We start from the raw sequence: 22,738 nt of genomic DNA, 5'->3' as shown, positions 1-22,738 counted from the left end.
ATACGCTAGGTAGGTAGGTATATATTTATACCTCATCATGATCATTATGTGAACCTAGGTACCTATATATCATTTCCCCTGAGTGAGTGTATGCAGATTGAGCAGTAGATGCACACCTACAACCTACCTACCTGCAGAGGAGCTCATAACAAGTCCCAGCCAAGTACCGCGGCTTACTTCGTACAGAGTTATTACATCAGCATCCATTCGTCGAGCCCATTCTAAGATCCATCACTTTCCATTTTTCCTCGAATAACTCCAGCAAAGGCAGCAGGGGGAGAAACCCCTATATGTAGAGCCTTTGAGTTGAAGCAAACCTTGGAAGTGAAGCAAAAATAGGTATAGTAGGGCGCCTACCTAGTACCTATCACTGTACACCACATATATTCCTCTCAGACCAAGGTATCGGAGAATACCTCTTTAAACTACAAATAACCAGCACTTCCCACCCTCATTTAAACAACCGTCGATATATTCTCGCGCTCGATAATGCTAGTTTGGCGGTCATTTCTCTTGACACGGTAGAAATGGTCGCAGAAATCTGAGCAGCGCATATGACGCAGGAACTCCTCGTCGTGGGTGATGACGATGAGTTGGAAATTGGCTTGGGCCTTGCGGGCGTTGATAATGGAGTGGAGACTTTCGGCTAGCGACCGGATGTTGTCGCGGTCAAGATTTGTGGTGGGCTCGTCGAGGGCGATGAGCCCGCACCCGACGCCAAACGACTCGGCGAGGGCCAGCCGGATGATGATACTGGCCAGCACTTTTTGTCCGGCTGAGCACCGGCCGCGCATGTCCATCTCTGTGTCTTGCTTCACCATGCACACGCGGTAGTTGTATGTACTGCGCCCCGACACCTCAGTATCTGACTTGATTAGGATTGTATCGATGTCTGTGCCCTGGTATGTTCCCTGCCATAGCTCTCCTGCGATCCGATTCACTTCTTCCATTTTGAGGGCATGATATCGCATGATGGCATTGCTGAGTGCTGTGCCATACTTTCCTAGGTCCTCAATCGCTGCCTTAGTGGTCTCGACTTTGATGTGTGTCTCGCGATACTTCCTAGCTGCATCTTCATAGTCGGTCTCCCACTCGACAAGGAGGCGTGCGAGTGTGTTGTCCTTTGTTCTCATCGTACCCATCATAACACCCTTCTCTGCATTCAGTCTATGTCGACGCGATTCCCATTCTTTTGCTTCGTGATCAAGTCGTTCGTAATCTTCGTTTGCATTACGAGACTCGAGCTCCTCAATCTCTCGCTTGAACTGATTCACTTCTCGGAGAGTCTTGCGGTAGGTCAGATTATCCATGATATTCTTCTTTCTCCCTTCGCTATTGTCAATTTCTTCTTTGATCTTGTTGGTACGCGCAGTTAGGTCATTCATATCTTTTTCGATATTTTTGATGGCTGTATCCAGGGACTGGATCGCTCGCTCGTTGGCGGCGAGCAGTGACGGTCCACCGCGATCCAGATATGCCTGTATATCGTTGTTGATTAACTTCAGCTCATTCACCGAAGCTGCAAGCCCATCTCGCTCTTCGGCAGCCTTCTTTTCTTTGGCACGTCCTCGCTGTAGAGTATCTTCTCTGATAGCTTTCGCTTTAGCGATCTCTGGCTCAACTAACCCCAATTCCCTGTCCGCTTCCTGGATCGCTTCTTTCTGCTTGCTCATGTCGTCCTTCTGAGCCTGGATTTGGTCTTGGAAGCTTTTCTTCCTCTCAAGTTGCCGAGCAGCGTTACTAATACTGTTACTTAATCGACTTCGCTCTAGCTCTAACGAATTTATCAAGTCTCGCAAGCGTTGCCTCTCACTCGACAATTTGGAAATGCCATTCTTGATTGCTTTCATCTGCTCAGTACATCTGTCCTGGAGTTCGTGGATCTCTTGTGTGCTTCGGACTGTGCCGCTTGATTGTTGCTGAGATATGATTCTCTCAACTTGAGCATCAGCTTCCCCAATCTCCTTGTTGACTTGGGAGATGTTAAGAACCGTTTTGCTCATCGACTCGAGGTCTTGCTTTTCTTCTTGTTTACCTCGGACGACCTCGTCCATCTCTTCAATGAGCTGCACCATGCTCTCTACTTTTTCCTGGACCGTTCGGATTTCTCTATCCCCCACCCCCTTTTCTGATAGGAGTCTAGTGTAAAGATCGCATTGAGGGCGAACTGCTCTTAGTGTCCCCAGCCGTTTTTCAAGCTCGGTTAATTCGATCTGCATCTCTTCTTTCCTGGTATCCTCAAGTGCATTCTTTATTTTTCGAACTATTCTTGACTTGTCGCCAGTGTCAGGGAACGTGCGATCGCAGAGATTGCATCGGTTGTGTTTGTTAAGTATTTTCTGGCAATCCAAGTAATACTCCTTCAAATGATCGAAGAGAGTCATGTCTTTTTCTAATGTGAGGATTTCGTCCTCCAACGTTTCGATTTCCTGAGACAACTTATCTACAGTTGGTTCGGGTGTCTCCACTGCCTCGAGCGCCTTGAGCACTGCTGATTTGCATCGTTCTATCTCTTCGTTTCGCTGTTTGGCCTTTGTTTGGAAACTCGAAAGCGTGTATTGTACCTGCTTGAGTTGCTGGACAGTATCATCACGCTTTCGGGCTGCCTCGTTGTAGGCTTGAGTTTTTACCTGTAGCGCCTTCTGGAACTCGCGATCAACTGTTGATGGTTCCCACGAACTGCCGACCATGACAGAAATTTTATCTTTCCACGTGCTGGTTAGTGTGTCCAGCTTTCGCTTCTTCTCAGATAACTCCGTTTTGCGAACATCTAGTTGTGCTCGGTCGGAAAGTAACCTGGTAGACTCTACAAGCTCGCGACTAAGTCTACTGTTTTCGGACTCGAGTTGTTCTAGTTTACTCTCTTCCTGCTGTAGTTTTGTATCGAAGCCTGCGTCCTGCAGCTCCTGGGAAGCCTGGCCAAGGCGTTCCTCCACATCCTTGAAGGAGGAGTCAAGCAGCGCTTTGCTGCCTTCGTCAACTTCTACTGAATTGAGAGCGTTCTGCAAACTTGCGATTGTCTTCTCGATTTTGGTGATCGCTTGCCTTGCATAAATGCGATTATGCGTATGACGAGATTTCTGACCTTCCAGCTCAGAGATCACGGCTGTTTTATTATCTAACTCTCTAGCATTCTCCGATTGCAAGTGTTCGAGCTCTCGCTTCTTGTCTGCTAGCAATTTCTGAATTCGTTCCTGGAACGCCTGGACTTTGCGATCATCCATGTCTCCGTCGAAACCACGAATGCTATGCAACTGGGCTGCTTGGTGGATGTGGTCAACGCGCGAGGCAAGCTGACGTTCATATTTTGCCTCGTCGGATTTGTGCATGCCCTGTTCTGCCAATTTTTCTGACATGTTATCGCGTGACTTGGATAACTCCTTCTGATACTGGCTATATTGTTTGACGTTCTCCTTGTGCTCCTTTTCATGTCGAGCGACTCGCTCCTCGTACTGCGCCAGGGTGTTTTGCAGCGACTCGTCAGGCTCATTCATTTCATCCATCCTGGACCCTGTCTCTTCCAACTTTTGCTCAAGATAACTAAGTTCTCGCTTCTTGCTCTTCAGATTGTCGACGATGCTTAGGAAACTATTGGCCTGTTTGTGCAGCTCCAAAGCGTTTTGTTCAGCCGTACTCATCTCCTCTTCCACCTTTTCGCACTGCTCTCGTAAATCATCAATCTCAGCATGCAACTCTTCCGATAGCTTCCTGCACTTATCAGCCTTCTCCTTGTTAATCTTTTCTTGGCCCTCAAGCAACTTTAGGTTTTGCAGCTGCTCTCCTTGCCTCTTTCGTAGCAACTTGATATTTTCAATTGCTTTGGTATACTTCATGGCCTCGAAGATCTCGTCGAATCGCTTTTTCAGGGCCGAAGGCTCGCTCATGGGCCATAACGACTCGTCCTGGTGACAGAATATGACAGAGTCAAGGATAGCTGGAGCAACACCGAGAGCTCTGGGGACAGCAGTGTCGAGATCGATGACTTTGGACGACGTCGAGCTCTTTTCGCCGCCATAGTCGGTGAGTAGGGTACCCTCGAGGGTTTTCTGAGACCTGGTGGATTTCTTTACGGTAAGCTGTAGGCTACGGGTGACAACGTAGGCTGTTTCGGGTGGAATCGTGAACTTGAGCTTGACTTGAGCCAAGACCTCTCGCTCCCCGCATAATTTGGGATCGTGGATAAAGGCACCTCCTTTGCTGTTGGGAGGTAGCTCGCCGGTGGTGGCATATTTAAGACACTCGATTATAGTTGTTTTCCCGGAACCATTATAACCGACTATTAGGGTTAGAGGAGTATGAAACTGTATAGTCTCGCGGGTGAGATGACTGAAGGAGCGTACTCCTGAGATGGATAGCTTGTCTATCTTAGACATGGTGACAGAATAGTCCCTCGAATCCCAAGATGGAACCTAATCGACTCATAATACGAAGGGTATTACCTCCAGGGCTAGGTAGTATAGTGTTCGCGCAATAGATAATGTTGAACTGCAATGAGTGTGGTGTGCTTCTTTAGTAATTGTACATCTTATTTGGTTTGGTAGGTAATTAATCAGATATAATGTTTCTTTCAAGATTGAATCCTCATATGCTACCGTTGACCTAGTGTAGGTGGGTAGTACATAGTTAGTTTGTAGATAAACGCGTCGTGATATCCAATAAATCTTAAATCTAGAGGGGAACGCGCTTCACTGTTAACTGTAGTGCCTGCCTGGAGTAACCGTATGACAACTGGAATACAAAACTGGATGTACATAACTACATGTATTGTACCTGCAAATAGAGTTCTAGGCACTCTAGGCACCTTCGAGTTGCCTAGGCCCTAAGGCAGTTGGGGTCGATATCTATCTAGATCCGCCATTTTGGTGCCGTTTGTTTCATTATAATTAGGTACTAGGCACTGCATAGTGCTTAGTTGCATACATTACCCGATTAAACATGATAGAAGATTGTTTAGAGAGACATCAGCTTTAGTTAAACGCTTCTAACTGCCCCGAACTTTAAAACATTCAAACCTAACATGAAACATTAAAATAGATGTAGATAATATCTATGTGATGTAGTACTTGCATATGTACGTACTAAGAAGAAATACATATATGTAGTAGACTGAATTATGTATTATTATGCATTTGTGTATAGTTATGTAAGTATCCTTAAGGGTAGGCCGTTCAATGTTGCCAGTGAATGAAAGAAACGAATGATCGCCCCGGCCGTAACCTCCTTCCCAGATCGCACTTAGATTCTGACGTATTGTAAGTGGATATGGAAAGAGTGCTATTGTATGTATTGTACCTGCCTAGGTACATACCTACCTACATAATATCTATGTATTAGTAGGTAGTACTTCGTACATTGATAGTACCAAATTCACGTCACACGGCAATCCGTTTTGTTAATGGAGAAAGTAGAAATCCCATCCCGCTTCCCTTCAATCTTCGATATGCCCTGCCCCTTTTTATCAATTCTTTATCCACCCATTAAGACCGTGGACCTCTTCTAAGCTATTCCAAGCTCCTCATAGCATATCATATCATATTATATCGTCATTGGTCTGTTACTAATAGGTATCTACTAGCTCTGTAGGTACTAGGTAGCTGTGGTATATTGAAATACTGAAATACTGAAATACAGAAACCTTGTGAATTCATTCACATCAACATTCACATTTACTTCTTCAGTCTTTCTTCTATCTGATCTTTCTTCACACATCCTTTTCACACAGATTAGGTAAATCCTTTAAACTGTTTAATCGAATCCGTTCATTCGTTGTTCGGGTTGGGTTTGGTTGATCCAGATGCTCTCGTTGATGAGACCCGAGCGCTCTCCATTCACCAGCAAGAATCATAACCACTACCACTGCCACTACCACTATCGCTACCATTTTCACTACGTCGCATTTAATTACCCATACAATTCAAGTTCAAATAACCGCCGACGCCGTCATCTTAAACCACTACCATCATCATGGACCATGGACCAAATCCCAATCACATGTTTGACTTTAGCACGCCCACAACAATGAATCCGGTAAGTACTAATGGCAATGTGCTCCTAGATATTTCAACCGCGAAAATATCACTAGTCTACTGGTATACTGGTTCCATAACTCGAGCTTCTTTCGGGCTAATTATATGCTTCGCAATAGATGGCAGCCAACGGCCACAACGACATGATGTCCCTCTACGACAACTCCATGTTCACACATTTCGATGGCTTGCCAATGCATCTAGATGGCCTCAACGATATGGCTACTGCCCCTCCTCCACCCCCACCATTCCCTCCAGTTTCGGGAAACGCAAATCCACAAGCTGTGCGCGTCCCAAATGATGCTGCGCATTTTGCACCAAATTCTGGCGACAGCCCAGTTCCCCTGCCATCCGCAGGGATCACCCCGAGCTTTCCTGCCCCCGCGCCTGTCCTACAGGGGGGGAGTACCCTAACCGAATTCACCAAGAGGAGGAATTGGCCTGCTAAGGTCGTTGAGGAGCTCAAAGACTTTCTACAGATATTAGATGCCCATGGACGAATCAGATATGCTTCCCCCAGCGTTTTCTCCCTGACAGGTTACGAGGCCGGGGAACTCGTCGATAAATTTGTAAAGGAACTAATTCATCTTGACGATGTGGGGACCTTTACCTCTGAATTGAACGAATCCATAGCTACCGGGAACCCCTTGCGTATGTTCTACCGTCTAAAGAAGAAAGACGGAAATTATGCCATATTCGAGTCCGTCGGGCACGCCCATATTGCTGCGGCCAAGTTCGCGCCTAACCCAGAAAACCAGTCGCCGTTTTGTCAAGCTGTGTTTATGATGTCACGGCCGTATCCGACCAAAAACGCATCCTTACTTGACTCGTTTTTAGAACACAAAATCGAGAATGAGAGATTAAGGCGCCGAATCGCAGAGCTTCGAAGGGAGGAGGAAGATGAGGAAGCATCACAACAAAGCTGGTTTGCCAGTCAAGAGGGTCGATCGGATATTGCCGCTTCAGAGGATACGATTGTGACGTCTTCTCAAGGCCCTGCTATATTCAATCAAACAAGTGTAGACTCGCAAGCTATGCCGCCTCCAGAGAGACCTTCAGCACTGAATATCGCATTAACGAGGGAGAACCTCGAGGGTGTGACAGCGGGTAGTCGGCCAGACTCCATCAGAGACAAGATGGCAAGATACGAAGGCGCATCGCACACCGACACGATTGAAATGTTGACCGGTTTGCGATACGTCGAAGGAGAGCGGAGTCGCGGCATCACTACAGGGAATTCCAGTCCAACACTGATTAAAGGTGATGTCGGCATTGCCATACCCATCGATAGGGACCCTAGAACAGGAGAAAAGAAGAAGAAGCTCAAGGTTGCAGAAGAATATGTGTGCACCGACTGCGGTATGTGACATAAATTACACCAACTAGCCCCTATTTTATACGCTGACCTGATTCTAGGAACACTTGATTCTCCTGAATGGAGAAAAGGGCCCCAAGGCCCCAAGACCCTTTGCAATGCTTGCGGCCTACGATGGGCAAAAAAAGAAAAGAAGAAGAATGCCGGTGGCGGAGGTAACGGTGGTAACGTTGGCCTTCCACTGCCCATCCCCGTTATGGGGCAACAGTAAACTTCCCAAGATTCGATTGAATTGTCGTCCCAGATGAATCGGTATATAGACAAATCTCGGGGTGTATGGCGCATTGATACTGCCTGATGTGCTTAATGTCAAGGTCGGGATTTCGGCATGGTGTTAGGGCCAAACCCACGGTGTGTTGGTCTTCTCCTTTTTTTTTTCTCTCTTTTTTTCTCTTCCTGTCCTTTTCTTTTACGAACAATCCATTATCTCACGATTTGTTACATCTTTCAATTCTTCGAGATACCTGGGGAAGGGAAATCGGGTTAGGCGGTCTCTTCTACGAGGTAATCTCACGGGCAACAAAATGGGTGGCTTTGGTTTAATTAGACGTATACGATATGATATAACGAGGAACGGAACAAGAATGTTAATGAGGACCTTATTTTTGCTCATATTAATGAGAGGGGCAGTTGACACATATTGTCTTGCTCTCAAACAGCAAAGATTTTGGTACTAAAATGCCTAATGCGCTATATCGTATTACTCTCCTATTTGTCCTTGAATAGTTCAAGGAGGTAGGTTGCGGCTGTCAAATACCCTCGATACCTCGTGTAAATAGGTAAACTGTGTTTACCTTGTTAAACTGATGGAGGATGCCTTCTCGGCGTAACTTGATATCTACTTGATAGCTCGGGCACAAAACAAAAACGAAATCAATCCCGCAACGCCCTTGCCGCAACGCGAAGTTCAGTAAGTGGAGCCCGTGCTAACTAACGAGAGGCCGTGTCGCGCGGAGCCCGCACCGCCGCGGGATCTGCATCCGGTCCATAGTATATGCATCATGTAGGTACCTACATTAATAGGGTTGATTGGAAGGGAATCACACGGTGGGGTTCTTGTGGGCTAGAACTTGTTCCTTTAGGGGGGGGGGGGGGGGGGAGGAAGTACATGGTTGCATGGATACGAGCTGGTTACACGATCTCGATCCCGCCCCCTTTTCGGTGTTAAGGACATACATACATAAGTAGGTAGGTAGGTAGGTAGGTAGGTAGGTACCCACATATGTTCGGTGTTGGACTTGGTTGCACGTTGGAAGGGATAGGGGGAGGTCAGGTTAGGTTTTCCGTTGATTGTTTTTTTATTACGTTTTATTTACCTAGCGGGGTCACATCTGGCTACGTACGGGAAACTTGCGATCATCAGATTAAGTAGGTACACCTACTCCGTGTACCGGTCCACAGACTCGCTCTATTCAAGGTGGTGTCGTCTCATACGCTAGCTAGGTACCTAGTTGGAATCCCCAATGCCCTATGCCAGGAACTTGGATGCTAGACCCAGTAGACTCGAGCCCGAGGACCCCGAGCTGCCTCCGCCTGAGCTCTTGAGGTACATTTTGAGGGCCATCTCGCCGGCTTGCATCACGGCGGACTCCTTGCTACTATCACTGGAGACCTTGCCTTGGGAAGCCTTTTGGTCGAAAAGCTGATAAAGGGGGTTGGGAGATTAGTATGGGAGTCAGATTGGGCTGGGTTAGGTTTAGTTAGCTCTGCGTACCTTGCTTGCCTCGGCCATGGCCAGGCCTACGAAGGCGCTCTGGCTGTTGGTCTCCTGTGCGATATTGTCAGCGCCTGACCCCTACCCTTGCTCTACCTAACAAAGCCAAGACAATATAAACGTACGTGAGAGCTCCCACTCTGGCCACCGGTGAACATCTTCAATGCCTGCATGGCGGCGGCGGAGCCCATGCTCTTGTCGTCGGCACTGTCATCGTCGTCGCCATCGTCGTCTTTGCGGTCGAAGAATCGCTTGTGCTGCTTCACGGCGTCGTCCTCGTCCACATCCTCTTCTTTGAGCGCCTGCTTCTTCTGCGTCAGCGCGCCGAGGAGGCTCGAGAATAGGTCGCTGCTGCCTGATTCCCCTGCGTGTCGGGTCGCGTGCTCGGCGGCCCCGCGGATGTCGTCGTCGTCTGCGCGGGGGTAGCCCCCGCCTGCGGGGTAGGCGCCACCATGTGTCACTAGGAGGAGGTGTTAGAAGTAAGGGGCTTTTCTTTCATTTTCTGTTTTGTCTTTGTTTCTTTTTAGATTATTCATCGATGTTTCGACCACAACGAGAATAAAACATTGAACTCTGGGGGGAATGCTTACTGTCACCGCCGATGTCTATAGTACAGTATAACAGTTAGCTAGCTGCTGTACACTGCACTAATCTCGCTCTTGAAGATCCGAGTATAGGGGCAGAGGGGGGTTATGGCGATGCGGGGTATGTAGTGGTATCGTCAGGTCTTAGGTACCTATCTTAGTACCCTGGTACGCACCTTGTTGTCCCGACATACTGAGTTATCTTTATGAAACTGGAGGCTTGGTTTGGCGTATTCCTTTTTTCCAATGAGGCGTTTGATGTGTAAATTTTTTTGTAGGAAATCAGAAATCAGAAATCAGAAATCAAAAAACAAAAGCAAGTAAAGTAGGTCGTTCGAGTTAGTTATGCACCTCGTTAAATACTTTGGGGAAAAGAGAAAGCAACTTGAAAGCTAGACAAGTCTCAGCTGCGTCAGGGACTCCAGCTGAGCAGGCCATTGGATGATGACGTGTGCGGGGGCATTTGACTTGTACTGCGCATAGTATTTAGTTTAGTTGAGTTACGCATGAAACAGCACCAAGGTTTCCTGGTATTCAAATATCAGGTACACATGCAGTAACGGGATCACCCGTCTTCGTAAACTGATGGGTTACCTCCCTGATTATGCTGTTATCAAGGCATACCATCCCTGAATTTCTTGCTTTAACAAACACAAACTTGCAAGAACTTGTTGAAGTTAAAAACTTCAAGTTTTCTGGTTTCCTGGCAAGGCAAAGGTCAATCACTTCTCAATCACTCGCATCTGGACCCCATCTTGCATTGGCATGCTTCAAGTGGAGTGGTGATGAGCAGCCAGATAACCCAGAGATGAATGTACTTTGGTTTCAGTCCCATTCATCCTGCACAATTAGCTGTCGACTACGAAGATATAATAGAGCAGCAATTCGAATCAAATGACTAAAAGGTTCTCACCTTTAGTTTCAGCATTACACTACCATGGAAGTCACGCTCTAAATGCCTTGCTCTTCTTATCGGCAGTTGACATAACAAAGTATATCTAGAACGAAAGAGCTGGCTATTCATTCCATGTACTTGGTAGGAGTTATGGTGCTGAAGCCTGCCTCAGGTAGGTGTTTTCAACATCTATATTGGAAAGCTGGATACTACCATTCTTATGTAGTTCACTAAAGGGGCAGGTTCATCTGGCGTATTGTAGTAAAAGGCATTCAGTATAGATACCACCCTACAATGTGACACTATCAAAACCCCATGCTTCCCGCCCATTATCCTCTTCTTCTTCATCACAACCATAAACACATACCTGATAGGTAGGTTTCATTGCGGCACCACATACTAAACAAACATGCAGGAATATAAGTTTCGCGTTGACGTCCTGATTATCGGAGCCGGGCCCGTGGGTCTAATTACGGCCTTCCAGCTCGCCAAGTTCGGTGGGGTGTCCGTAAGGATCATAGAGAAAGTGACCAAGGAAAAGCAAAATGCGTACGGGCGAGCCATCACGCTCTTTCCTCGAACTAGCGAGATGCTTGACCAACTAGGCCTTGCCGACGAGCTGCTGCAGGATTGCTTTGCTTGCCATGACACCGTAACTTACAATGCTCAGGGCGAAGAAGTTCACGGTCGAGGATGGAGCTTCATGCAGGATATGAAAGACACTGCATTCGACTTCGCTCTTGTGCTGAGACAAAAATTCCAAGAGGACATATTTCGAAACGCACTGGCAAAGTACGATGTGCAAGTGGAGACGCCCGTAGAGTTGATGTATGCTGAGGTGGATCATCATACCGAAGTTGGAAACTACCGAGTCGGGGCAATCCTAAGGGATAATCTCAAGAAAGAGACCGAATTAGTGTTCTGCAAATACCTGATAGGCTGTGATGGCGGGCAGTCGTCTGTCCGAAGTATATTCAACATCCCCTTCGAAGGTACTACAACCGAGGACAGGTGGGTGAGAATAGATGGCCAAGTTAAGACTGATCTACCTAAGCCCCGTACTTATTGTTCCATCGAGTCTCCTACTCACGGAAACGTGCTTTGGGCTGCACTTGACCACGGAGCTACCAGGATAGGCTACGCCTTTTCTGATGATCGAGCGAGTGCATACACCGTGTTCGACCAGGCTGCCGCTGTGAAAGAGGCTGTTGCTGCTGTCAAACCCTTCCATATCGAGTTCGAGCGTGTCCACTGGTGGACAATCTATACGGTGGGACAGCGCATAGCCAAGCAATTCTTCGCTGAGGACTGCATATTCCTTGCCGGGGATTCGTGCCATACCCACTCGTCGGGCGCGGCTCAGGGGATGAACACCGGGATCCATGATGCCGTGAACCTGAGCTGGAAGCTGAGTCTAGTGCTGCGAAAACTCGCATTGCCTAGTCTCCTAAATACGTATCAAAGCGAAAGGCTCCCTAACGTTCAGCGGCTTATTCAGTACGACAAGGATATCAGCCGACTTATGACAAATCGGCTTCCTGAAAATTGGCGAGGAGATCCCGAGGCAGACGTCAATGTAGTCCTTGGGCAGATCTTGAAGGAAGCTGGGGCCTTTAATAGCGGGCTTGGTATCTCCTACGAGATCTGCAGAAGCAACTTCTTGAATGTCCCTGGCTCGTTCCGCAGCTTGGAGCCGACGGTCGGACCGGGGATGAGAGGCCCGGATATCACGCTCTTGCGTCCAGGGACGTTTGAGCCGACAAGGTTGATACGTGAGCTTCCTAACCTAGCACGCTTCAACGTGCTTGTTTTCGCGCCAGAGAATACGCCTGCAAGCGTAAGCAGAATATACAAAGGCCTGAGTGATTCTATTCTATTTCAGCCTCTCCAAGAGAAGGGTGCGTATTAATTGCGATGATAGTTGGACAACGACATAGAAAAAAGAACTAATAAAACAATTAGGGTGCGTAACTTTCATAACCATCCTCCCTCACCGTGCATCGTCGCCATACGAATTGCTTCAATATGATCGTCTTGGCCGTGCTTTTTTCGACGAGGGCGGCCATAGGTCATATCAACGCTTCGGAATTGAACCCGCAAAAGGTGCTATTGTAGTCCTAAGACCAGATGGTTGGATTGGCACAATGATTAGTTTGGACGACGGGGACGATGGTGCAGTGACCGAGCTTATTGGGTATTTTGGCATCGTATTTCTTGGACTGGTGGCGCATATTTGATTATGACGCTATTCGTAGAAACCGCGGTCTAGGTTTTCATGGCTGCGTATATGTTTTGTATTCTATGAATAACAAGTAAGCGCAGGTACTAGAGGCAATTCATATCACTATCGTTTTACTCGGGTCGTCAGTATTTCCTTAACCTAGTACTATCGTACCAGGACGTTAGGCTCATCATAGACGACAAATACCTTATTTCTAGGAGAGTATTAACTATGTAGGTGCCCTAGTATGGAACTAGATACTCAAGAAACTTTAATCATTTGTTAATATATCCTCATAATCACCTTTTTCGTTGCTATTCGAGATACTTTTGCTAACACAAGAGTCGGTCAGGGGCTGCTTATGTAATCAAGGAGGTGAAGGCCACTCTCTCAGCACCATTCGTTCTTTTTGTCTCCTACGACTTTGTACGGTGCCGAAAATTTTTGTTTTTGATTACAAGATATATTAAGGAGGTGTAACTTTGTTGGTTTGATTATCCTGCTCGTTAATCTTCGTTGCTTTTCAAAAACGGGCGTGCTTCGTACCTGCAAATAGTGGGCAGGCACGTAAGGAAGCCTTTTTTTATAGATTAAGCGACGAAGAGCTCTACTCAAGGGGATGGATGGCTGATACTTTATCCATGTGATATACATCTTTACAACGGTACTGGATAGGCGCGCAAGGTGCTTGGCATAGAGCGGTATACTTTACTTATACTTTACTTGTACGCGCACAGGTGCAGCTCATTACGTGCTGGCACATCGTATGGAGCAGCTTCTTCCGATTCGCCTTAGATCTGATACCAGTGCTAGGTTTTCAGGACGTAAGATTTACTACCTAGGTAACTATGTAGGTAGGCTCTTGACGGTCTTCGTCGTGGGGTATGTGTAGAAAAAGGGGAGGCTACGTAGAGGGTGTTCTTGGAGGTTCCGAGGCCTAAAGATTAATCTGATAGCGAGATACTAACTACGTACCTATCTAAATAAGTACCTAGTAGGTAGATGCTCCTGTGTTCGCTGTTGACGAGTGAGAACGCACGATTCCTGAGGCCGTTCCTCTGGTGTCGCCTAACTATGTAAGTTGAATGGGCTTGTGTTGGCATAGAAGCCCCTTCTCTTGGCTTAGGTAGTAGGTTTGTACAGGAGAAGCGTTGGGAGAAGAAACAAGGACAGAACTCCCAAGATACTTGGCAGAGAGGGTGCACGTATCAAGTATAGAAGACATACGTATAGTTCTTACGGCACATAGCGAGCAACCCAGGCCCAGCTCCCAGGGGCTTGGCCACGTGGGTCTGTGTGGGTATACTCGGATGGGATGGAGCGTTAATAATAACGGTAAGGAGGTGTGTTTGAATATTCGTAGCCTTGGCCGAGTAGGTGAGGCAATATATCAAATACCGGATCTAGTTCCTTGGTAGTTCGCCGGTGGGTTGAAATGCAGAGTTACCTCTTCGCGTGGCCCCCTTGAATCTCGTCGATGACACACGTACATGCCTTATGTATGTATGTACGGCACGATACTAACTACCTACCTAATCTGCAGCAATCAGGGATCAACTCCTGTTCCGTACAGCATGTATGTATGTCTGACATCCTCTACAAGCCTGTTTTGCGTACATCGATTTATGCACAACGCACGTGTGAATGGTCTAGCGAGGATTCTCTTAGCGAGACGCACACTAGTCCTACACGGCAACAAGGTGGCCTGATAATGGTACGATGGGGACACTAATTAGGGTAGAAGAGAGAATTGCACATAACGGGTATGAAGTGAATTAGTAAATAGGTATTTATCAATTCTTCTATTCGGTCTAGTTATATAATACTGCTCGTTACTATCATGACCTTATGCCGCGCCTTCACCCTCCTTTTCCCGTAACTCCTTGCGCCAACGCATTCCATGCTTCGAGACTAAGTACAAGCATGGCGAGAATAACACGTACAGCACTGCAATGATGGAGTACGCTTTGCCCGGCCCAACGGATGTGAGTAGCGGGTCAATGGCAGCCGCCATGCCAGCGCCGAGAAGGAACTTGATGATGTTATTGGCCGCGCTCGCCGCGCCTGTCTTCCCGGGACGCACGTCCGCGATCAGGGCGCTGAAGACGCTGTTTGTGCTGACGAGGCCCAGGCCAAGGAGAAAGACCAGCACGCACATCACGGCTATGGAAACCTGGTTCTCTAAGGCCCACCCCCAGGCCGCGATAATAAGCATGCTGAGCACGAGCGCCGGGATGGCAACCTCGATCCTGGCCTTCTCAATGGGGAAGTTCGCAAGGTCCATCTGCCGGCTGCTGTCTACTTCCAGCCCGAGCTTCCGCGCGTGGCGCCGGTAGTTCCAGTTCATGCCCTTGCCGACGATGGCGACGGAGAAAATGGATCCCGCGGCCATGGGGAGGTACACGAGACCTACTTTGAACCCGTCGAAGCCGTAGATCTCGGAGAACAAGGTAGGCACGGCAGTCGCTACAGCGTATACGCCTGCGAAAATGAACCCGCCGTACAGAAAGAGCAGGCTGAGCTCCTTTTCGCAGAGCAGAACGAGCGACGTTAGAAACTTGGACCAGGCGAAATTCACCTTGGGAGCAGGCAGCTCAGCAGCCGTGGCTAGGGTAGGAGGCGGCGTGCTGCTTTCAGAATCGGATGCGACCTTTTTCTGTCGGCGGTTCTTGATAAGCTGCCACACCGTTTGGTTGCGTCTTCGCGGCAGGATGGACCCATCCCCGACCACTTTGCGGCAGGTTTCGGGGAAGAAGCACACCAGGGAGAGGAGGTTGAAGAAGGCGCACGCCGTCAAGAACCAGAAAATGCTGCGCCAGCCGAGGTACTCCGCGATAGCGCCGCCGATAACAGGCCCGAGACTTGGGCCTAGGGTGGCCGGAACGGCGATGAAGGCCGTGTACTGGCCCCTTTCTGCGCTGGTGGCGATGTCTGCCACGACGCCTTGGCATAGAGCCTGCGTTGCCGAGATGGTCGCGGATTGGAAGCAGCGGAGGCCGAGGAGACTCCCGTAGCTGTCCGTCTTGGCCAGCCCTACGTTGGCGATGATGTAGAGAATAAAGCATGCCAAGTACGCCGGCCGTCGTCCGGCCGTGTCAGCGAACCCCCCGATGAAAATGGGCGTGACTCCCTGCAGGATCATGTAGCTGGTGACCGTCAGGTTGATCCGGGTAATCGAGACGTGTAGGTCGGCCGCTGCGATGTTAAGCGCGGGCAAGTAGATTTGCGCCGTCCATGAGGCGAAGAGGGCGCTGAAAGCGGCGCTCAGGACTATTAGCCTCTTTTGCCACTGTGCGTATACGGAGTACTGTGGTTGCGCCTCTTCTTCGGGCGGCGGGGAGTCAGAGAGGTCGTGTGGAGTATCAGCGCCGATGACACTGACGATAGTGTTACCGCTTAGCGCACTGGGCCTCTTTGGCTTCTCTTCCTCGAGGTCTGTGGGCTGTAAGACCGGGACATCCTTCTCTACAATGACGGTATCTTTCTTTTCTTCCATGACTCGCTGCTGTGTGTGCTGTTCCGGTTATAGAGGTGCCTAGAGGCCGGGGGTTTCACGTGGTGGAGTTTGAACAGCGACCAAGGCTGAAGATATTTTGTCCGTGCCTAGGAACAGCCAGACCGGCTGCACAACTCTGCCCAACATATTTGCGAGATATAACCAAACTTTTCCCAGTACTTCATACTATACATTGTGGCGATCTTAGCTCGTGGAAGCGAAGGGCGGTCCTCGGTAGTTCATCGTGGAACTCATGATCTCGCACCGATGGATGGAGCTCCTGGTCGGGCCTTTCGGAAAGGGTTGTTTGATTACCAGCACTAGGCCTGTGGCTTACGAAAAGAGGAACTTTTTTTTTCCCCCATTTCATATTCTCGCCTCTGGAATGTCTTGGCGTTTTTCTATCATGCCACGATGGGCTCGAGAGCCAGCAACCCGTAAGAGCATGACTAGAGTGCATACCAACCACTGGCCAGAATAAGCTCAGTCTAGACCCCACGCTTAGGCCAGTCGACAGGGTGGCAGGATGCCAGATACCTAGTAGGCACGGCACGGCCCTGCAGGCGGCAGATTCGGAATCATCACAACGTAGCAATGAGCCTTTCGTGCTTCATAAGATGTGTGTTGGCCCACTTACTGGTGCTTTTGCGTGCCCATCCTACGAAATACGTACCTGTCATGCCAGTGGTCCAGCCTTACACGCTTCGCTTTGCTTGGGGAGGACGCTAAAGCTCGGCGATCGACCTTATCTCTTGAGTTACTGCTACCTACCTACGTAGGCTTTCTATATGGTAGTTCCGTATGGCCCTAACTACCTACGTACGTTATCTTTACGGAGCACCCTTCCGAAACTTCAAAAAGCTGGGGTGAGTTCAAGTTAGGGATAGGCGATGTCCCGAAGAAGAATCTTTCAGCTCGGGCTTGGTGGTGGATTCGTTCCGGTATGCCGCGCCGTTGCCCAACTTGGCGACCCTTGGCTACATAAATAGTTCGTGGGAGGAAGGTGGGATTTTTTTTTCTCTTTTGGGCGTACGTCCTGAACTGAATCCGATCTTTGAAAAATATGAGAGATTGGGGGATGGGGATGGGAAAAAAAAGTGATGGGAATGTTTCGTCCTAGAACCAGAATGGAATTCAGATCGCGGACGACCGAGACCGTGGGTAGATGAACTCTGGATTGAAGGAATACGGGAATGGGGGACGGGGGAGAGAGAAAGGGTAGGGGAAGAGAAGGGAAAGAAAGGCGAAGAAGATGATGAGATGAGATGAGCTGCAGACAACATTATGCAGCACGTAATCAGATATCTCGCCTCCCTCTTTCTTCGCTGACGGCGGTTGGGTAAGGGCGCGTATAAGCACTATCAGGGGTGCGTACATGATACATACATATGTAAATACCCTGCCTACATATGTATGTCCATACCGTAGATGTTTACCCTGGTATTGTATGTGCCCAGGTGTGTATTTCCGTACATGCAAATATAAAAATTTATATGGTGGTAATAAGTGCTACCCAAGTAGGTACATAAGGCTTCTTCGCCAAGGGGAGCTGTGAGAGAATACAACGTTGATTCTAGGTTCTGAGCTCGAATCGGCATCCCGCCCCATACCCACAGATCTACCACTAACTATCTACACACTTTATCTACACACCCCTGAGTATAATTTTCATAAATACGACGACATCGAATACTACCCAAGTGTAGCACAGAAACCGAAAAAACTCCCACACCTAGGTCTGGAAATGCTGGGGATGTTGGCCCCCCCAAACTTATCCCCCCCCCCCCCTTACGTCCTTCCCTCTCTCCTACGTAGTTGTACACTACCTAGTATAGTTACCGGCTGCCCGGCATAATGTGACATTTACCTATACCGATCCTGCAATCCCGCAACATGCATCATGATAAGGCATATACTGACTTGTACATCAGGATAAATAAGAAGCCATGTCATCGGCATTGTCTCAGCTTCCAATGAACATCGCCTTCATATATTATTTGATTCATCTAAGTTTGGTTGGACAGCCCTGTAGAGGCAGGCGCACACATAACCCATCCCCCGTCCTGTCCCGTCCTGGATCTGTGGGAACTTGATCCAGCCTTTTGGATACTCTGGTTCTTCTACTTGTTGCGCACCAATCCGGGCTCGTGTGGCGAGACACAGAGCTGAATCGTTGGGACTTGGGGTTTTGGGTGTTGGGAAGAAGCCGGATCGCCGAAGTGTGGATGGATGAGCGGCTGGGAAAATAAGACAGGAAGGGTGCGATAGGTGTGGGTGAAGGGGAGGGGAGGGGGATCGTCCGTCAGCTCTATCGCTGATCTTTTGATCGAACATTGTCTGCCTTCTAGAAATTCGAGTAGCTATCCAGCTGGTGACGTCGAAACTCTCTCACTTGGATCACACATAATTGATATGTGACTATTGCTCACCCTGCTGTTTCTCTCTTTGCCTAGCCTTGAACATATTTGCAAGAATTCCGGGTAATGTACGACTGGGCAAGCTACTAGGGGGTAAGATGCGTCTACAAGGTAATTTATGTGCCTACTATTTGACGAAGGATGGATCGGATTCTCACTGCATGCAGAGCTCACGTGGAGTAGATTGATCCTCTTCTTTTTCTTTTGCTACTACTTTATTACCTGGCTGTCCTAAATTACCGATATGTATGTACTATGTATGCGAGAAGAACTCAGGCTTGTAGGTAGGTAGATATTGTACAGTTGGGTCTGAGATCTGCGCTGTAGGTAAAATATCCGCCGTCCAATACCGTAAACCGCCGAGTTCATTGTTTTTTGCCGTGATAAGAAAATAGTTACTGTATGAATTCCCAATTGGATTAATACGATTTGGAATTCCAATCATCGCAGAATATTTCCCCGTCCAGTTCAATTTGCAAGCGGCGACACGTATTTCTGCTGAGGTCGCCACAGCTTCACGGGTTGTGCTACTCAACTTGTTAGTATCCATATTGACGGTAAAAAAGGGGGGCGAATAGGGGGAGGGGTCAATGTACTTAAACTCTCGCGCCAGTGGGCCAGCGCACCGGGTGTCCTCGAGAGGATGGTAATGGCAATGATCATATCAGTATCGAAGCCCCTGGTAGCACGGCAGAATGTCAGCATCCAATCCAAAAAGTTCCAGAACCTGGTTATTTATCACTGCATTCGCATGTGCATTGCGCTTGCGTGCGTCACACTTACATAGCCGTGTAGAGGAAGCAACCCATGAGGTCGGCATTAGCCTTCAAGCCTCGCTCGACAAAGTACGCATCCTGGTTCGCGTACCTGTCGATGGCCATGGCGACGCGCAGGAGGGGGTTCGCCTCGACGGCGTCGCGGTGGCCCTCCAGCAGCTCCTCGATGAGCGCCACGCGTGGGTCCCGCGTCTTGTACACGCGGTGGCCGTACCCGAACAGCCGCCCGCCCTTGGCCTTGATCCGCTCGATGAACGGCGGCACGCGCTCCGCCGTGCCGATTTGCCGGAACGCCTCATACGCTAGGTCGATCGCGCCGCCGTGCAGCGGGCCGTACCCGCAGATGATGCCCGCCGTCACGGCGGATACCGGGTCGATGAGTGTGGACCCGGCGTGCAGCACGGCGGCGGTGGAGTTGGTCATCTCGTGGTCGGCGTACAGGATCCACAGCTTCGCGAGACACCGCTCTACCTCGGGGTTGGTGATGCCCATCATCAATAGCAGATTCCCGAGCAACGACCGGCTTGGCTCGGGCGAGTTCCATTGCTTTTCGTTCTTGTGGCAGTAGATCAGAGAGATGGTGGATGCGAGGTACGCGATTGTCCGCACGAGGGCTTCGTCGGCGACGTCGAGACGGCCGTGGAACATGGCGCTTTGTTGGTGGCGCGTTTTGCAGATTACGCTGTCGCTGGCTGCGAAGGCACTCATCCCAGCCAGAATCATGGGGAATGTTTCTGCGTCACGCCTATCGCCATCGTTAGAGACATTAATATGATATGTAGGGAGGTTGGTAGGTATATTGCATGTGATTGAAAAAAAGGGGTAACATACGGGAACGCGGATATTACGTCCTTCACGCTCTGAGATGGCACCATAGCTTTGCACATCGTCTCTCGGACGTGGTCCTTCTCCTCCTGAGTGGGAAGACTGCCCCAGATGACGAGATGCATGACATCTTCGTAAACGTATTGATGGAATAAGCTTTCGATGGGGAAATCTCGATATCGAATAGTGCCGCGCACGCCATCACTGCGAATGACACGCGAGTTAGCAAGCACAGATGAAAAATGAGTGTGGTGGTGACGGTGGTAGCGTACATGTGTGTAATGCTAGATTCCATACACGCAGTGTATTGGAAGCCATTGTCGATAATTCGGAGAGGTTTGGCAGCCTTGGAAGCAGTTGTATCCGTTTTCCCCTCTGGAATACCAATACGGCCAACATCTGAAGCGCGTATATAGTCTCCTGAGATGGGAATTGTGTAAGACTTCCCTGTGCGGGAATCCGTAACTTGCAAGTGGTGGTCCATGTTGAATGATGTTAGTTTGAAATCCTCAATAACCGATCGTCGTCTCACGAGAATGAAATGGGAGTAAGAGCAAGCCAGAAGAGAAGAAGATGGAATTTGAAGATAAGAAGTTCCTCGAAATGTTTATCTAGCAAGCACTTTTGAATGACCAGTTTTCCTTTTGGGTTTGTACACACTGCTGGTGAGAGGGACGTGTGTTGTTCAGGTACTAGGTAGTCACCCCCCTTTGGTGTAGTAGGGCTGGACTTTGGAGGATGGATCCGTGAATCCCGCATTCCCTCAATCCCCTGTTCCCCAGATCCCCAGATCCTGAAATCCACAAGTAATCGCTGTTCACCGATGATACGATACTAACACCGAAAAAAGGGTATCCTACGAACAAACTGTGATTCTCAAGGAGGTTATATACTTGACTTACATTTCGACTTATTTGCCAACTTTTTTAGTTCGTCACCGCACTCGTCTCCCTTCGTTTCGCTTCTGACTCTCTAGTATCAAGACACCTCTTTTCCAAAGTTCATATACTCTGAAATCTCAACCATGGCTGCCGCTGTAGCTTCCACCACTGGCTTTTTGGGCATGTGGAATGGCACCAAAGATGGCAAAACCGACGGATACATGGACTGGAACAGCGGTTCTACCAACGTGGCTGACCCTCTAGAGGTCAAGATTGTGGCACAAGACATCCGAACCATGAGCCCTCAGCCAAACTATAACAACAACGGGTACGGAATCGTCAAGCACAAGTCTTCCTTGACCCCCGAGCAGTTCCTGGCTGGAAACGACCCAGAAGGTAAGTTGTCTTGTTCTTGTCTCTCTCGTCTAATCCACCACCGGGGGAATTGTGCAGCTTACCTCCATCGTTTTTTTCCAGGCAAGAAGTACGTCGAGGACGTCTACTTCAAGGAGGTCGCAGAGCTAGTCAAGCAGGTCACCGGATCCGACGTGGTGGTCCCCTACGTGTTCCGCATCCGGCAGAACAGCGTGAACCCCGGCGGCTTCGCGACCAGCAAGCTTTCGCACGCGGCGCTCCCCATCGCCCACGTTGACCGGGACGACGTGACGGGCGAGGACGGCGTGCGCGAGATCCTGGGCGACGTGGCCGACGAGCTGATCAAGCAGGGCAAGCGGTACGCGCAGGTCAACGTCTGGCGCACCATCGACCAGCCGATCCAGAAGTGGCCGCTCTGCTTCATCAACCACGACGACATCAAGGACTGGGCCTATGACACGCACTTGGCGCGCGTGTACCCCGCCAACGACCCCAGAATCGCCATCAGGGGGGAGAAGAGGCACGACAGCGTCGTCAAGTTCAACCCGAAGTAAGTACCTATAACTATATCCCGCCCACGCAGAGTACCTACCTACCTACCTACCCTAGGCACGTAAAAGAATGAATACTAATAAAGCATCATCGATAATAGCTACAAGTACCACTATGTCAGCAAGCTCGACCTGGACGAAGCCCTTGTCTTCTCCTCGTTCGACTCTGATGTCACCAAGGTATCCCCCCACGGTGCGTTCTGGGACGACTCTAGCCCGAGCGATGCGCCGACGCGACGATCTATCGAGGTTCGTTGCTGGGTCTTCTTCGACTAAGTGATCGGCTTGATTTTGACGTCAACGTGCTTCAGGAGAAAGGGGGATGGGATGAGGTGTCGATCGAGACGGGATGGATTGTTGACTGTCGCAGAAACGGATGTCTATCATTTCTAGTTCAGGCCTGCTTCTTATGTACTTAGCTAGTGTATTCTCGGTCCTTTTTTTCAAGAAGAAAGATTAGTATGATGAGACTTGACGCAGATTTCCAATCCAATATTAATATAATATATATATACAAGTCCACGCGTTGGTGATGGTGGTGAGTAGTAAAGAAATCAGGCGGTTGACAAAGGGGGAGAAAGAAAAAGAGCTTTTATCCGTAA

At 49.0% G+C, this 22,738-nt stretch overlaps 7 protein-coding genes across 7 annotated transcripts; 3 read left to right on the top strand and 4 right to left on the bottom strand.

Moving 5' to 3' along the window:
• Positions 1-5: 5 nt before the first annotated feature.
• Positions 6-2,148, bottom strand: GGS25DRAFT_505598 (P-loop containing nucleoside triphosphate hydrolase protein). Its single transcript, XM_049262246.1, has one exon. The coding sequence runs from the start codon at positions 2,073-2,075 to the stop codon at positions 456-458; it is 1,620 nt and encodes a 539-aa protein (XP_049112723.1). The 5' UTR covers positions 2,076-2,148; the 3' UTR covers positions 6-455.
• A 3,816-nt stretch (positions 2,149-5,964) lies between these two features.
• GGS25DRAFT_525095 (uncharacterized protein) lies at positions 5,965-7,612 on the top strand (the record flags this gene model as incomplete). Its single annotated transcript, XM_049264724.1, has 3 exons — positions 5,965-6,027; positions 6,146-7,385; positions 7,443-7,612. The coding sequence occupies 3 exons, from the start codon at positions 5,965-5,967 to the stop codon at positions 7,610-7,612; spliced, it is 1,473 nt and encodes a 490-aa protein (XP_049112722.1).
• Positions 7,613-8,500: 888 nt separating this feature from the next.
• Positions 8,501-10,154, bottom strand: GGS25DRAFT_505590 (uncharacterized protein). The gene is made up of 5 exons (XM_049262245.1): positions 9,876-10,154; positions 9,706-9,720; positions 9,241-9,575; positions 9,116-9,169; positions 8,501-9,043 (listed from the first exon to the last, which is right to left on the bottom strand). Exons 1-5 carry the CDS (start codon positions 9,889-9,891, stop codon positions 8,870-8,872), a joined length of 594 nt encoding a protein of 197 aa, XP_049112721.1. The 5' UTR covers positions 9,892-10,154; the 3' UTR covers positions 8,501-8,869.
• Positions 10,155-11,003: 849 nt separating this feature from the next.
• Positions 11,004-12,831, top strand: GGS25DRAFT_525093 (FAD binding domain-containing protein; the record flags this gene model as incomplete). Its single annotated transcript, XM_049264723.1, has 2 exons — positions 11,004-12,492; positions 12,557-12,831. The coding sequence occupies 2 exons, from the start codon at positions 11,004-11,006 to the stop codon at positions 12,829-12,831; spliced, it is 1,764 nt and encodes a 587-aa protein (XP_049112720.1).
• Positions 12,832-14,624: 1,793 nt separating this feature from the next.
• GGS25DRAFT_436597 (MFS general substrate transporter) lies at positions 14,625-16,402 on the bottom strand. The gene has a single exon (XM_049258695.1). The coding sequence runs from the start codon at positions 16,309-16,311 to the stop codon at positions 14,662-14,664; it is 1,650 nt and encodes a 549-aa protein (XP_049112719.1). The 5' UTR covers positions 16,312-16,402; the 3' UTR covers positions 14,625-14,661.
• Positions 16,403-19,106: 2,704 nt separating this feature from the next.
• GGS25DRAFT_436477 (putative citrate synthase) lies at positions 19,107-21,083 on the bottom strand. The gene is made up of 5 exons (XM_049258694.1): positions 20,602-21,083; positions 20,336-20,533; positions 19,512-20,249; positions 19,325-19,407; positions 19,107-19,255 (listed from the first exon to the last, which is right to left on the bottom strand). The coding sequence occupies exons 1-5, from the start codon at positions 20,811-20,813 to the stop codon at positions 19,197-19,199; spliced, it is 1,290 nt and encodes a 429-aa protein (XP_049112718.1). The 5' UTR covers positions 20,814-21,083; the 3' UTR covers positions 19,107-19,196.
• A 270-nt stretch (positions 21,084-21,353) lies between these two features.
• GGS25DRAFT_525090 (uncharacterized protein) lies at positions 21,354-22,412 on the top strand (the record flags this gene model as incomplete). Its single annotated transcript, XM_049264722.1, has 3 exons — positions 21,354-21,606; positions 21,688-22,135; positions 22,238-22,412. The coding sequence occupies 3 exons, from the start codon at positions 21,354-21,356 to the stop codon at positions 22,410-22,412; spliced, it is 876 nt and encodes a 291-aa protein (XP_049112717.1).
• Between the last annotated feature and the right edge of the window lie 326 nt (positions 22,413-22,738).

Source organism: Hypoxylon fragiforme (assembly GCF_022984875.1).
Source record: "Hypoxylon fragiforme strain CBS 206.31 chromosome Unknown GGS25scaffold_9, whole genome shotgun sequence".
Lineage (NCBI taxonomy): Eukaryota > Fungi > Ascomycota > Sordariomycetes > Xylariales > Hypoxylaceae > Hypoxylon > Hypoxylon fragiforme.
Note: the sequence above shows the minus strand (reverse complement) of the source record. Positions and strands in the feature narration are given on the sequence as shown.

Coding starts and splice junctions, on each gene's coding strand:
- GGS25DRAFT_505598 (XM_049262246.1), bottom strand. CDS start 2,075: ATGGTGCAGCTCATTGAAGAGATGGACGAGGTCGTCCGAGGTAAACAA.
- GGS25DRAFT_505590 (XM_049262245.1), bottom strand. Junction 9,170..9,240: donor GCCAGAGTGGGAGCTCTCAC/GTACGTTTATAT, acceptor AATATCGCACAG/GAGACCAACAGCCAGAGCGC. Junction 9,044..9,115: donor CCATGGCCGAGGCAAGCAAG/GTACGCAGAGCT, acceptor CCCCTTTATCAG/CTTTTCGACCAAAAGGCTTC.
- GGS25DRAFT_436597 (XM_049258695.1), bottom strand. CDS start 16,311: ATGGAAGAAAAGAAAGATACCGTCATTGTAGAGAAGGATGTCCCGGTC.
- GGS25DRAFT_436477 (XM_049258694.1), bottom strand. CDS start 20,813: ATGGACCACCACTTGCAAGTTACGGATTCCCGCACAGGGAAGTCTTAC. Junction 20,534..20,601: donor GAATCTAGCATTACACACAT/GTACGCTACCAC, acceptor TGTCATTCGCAG/TGATGGCGTGCGCGGCACTA. Junction 19,256..19,324: donor CCACTGGCGCGAGAGTTTAA/GTACATTGACCC, acceptor CAAGTTGAGTAG/CACAACCCGTGAAGCTGTGG.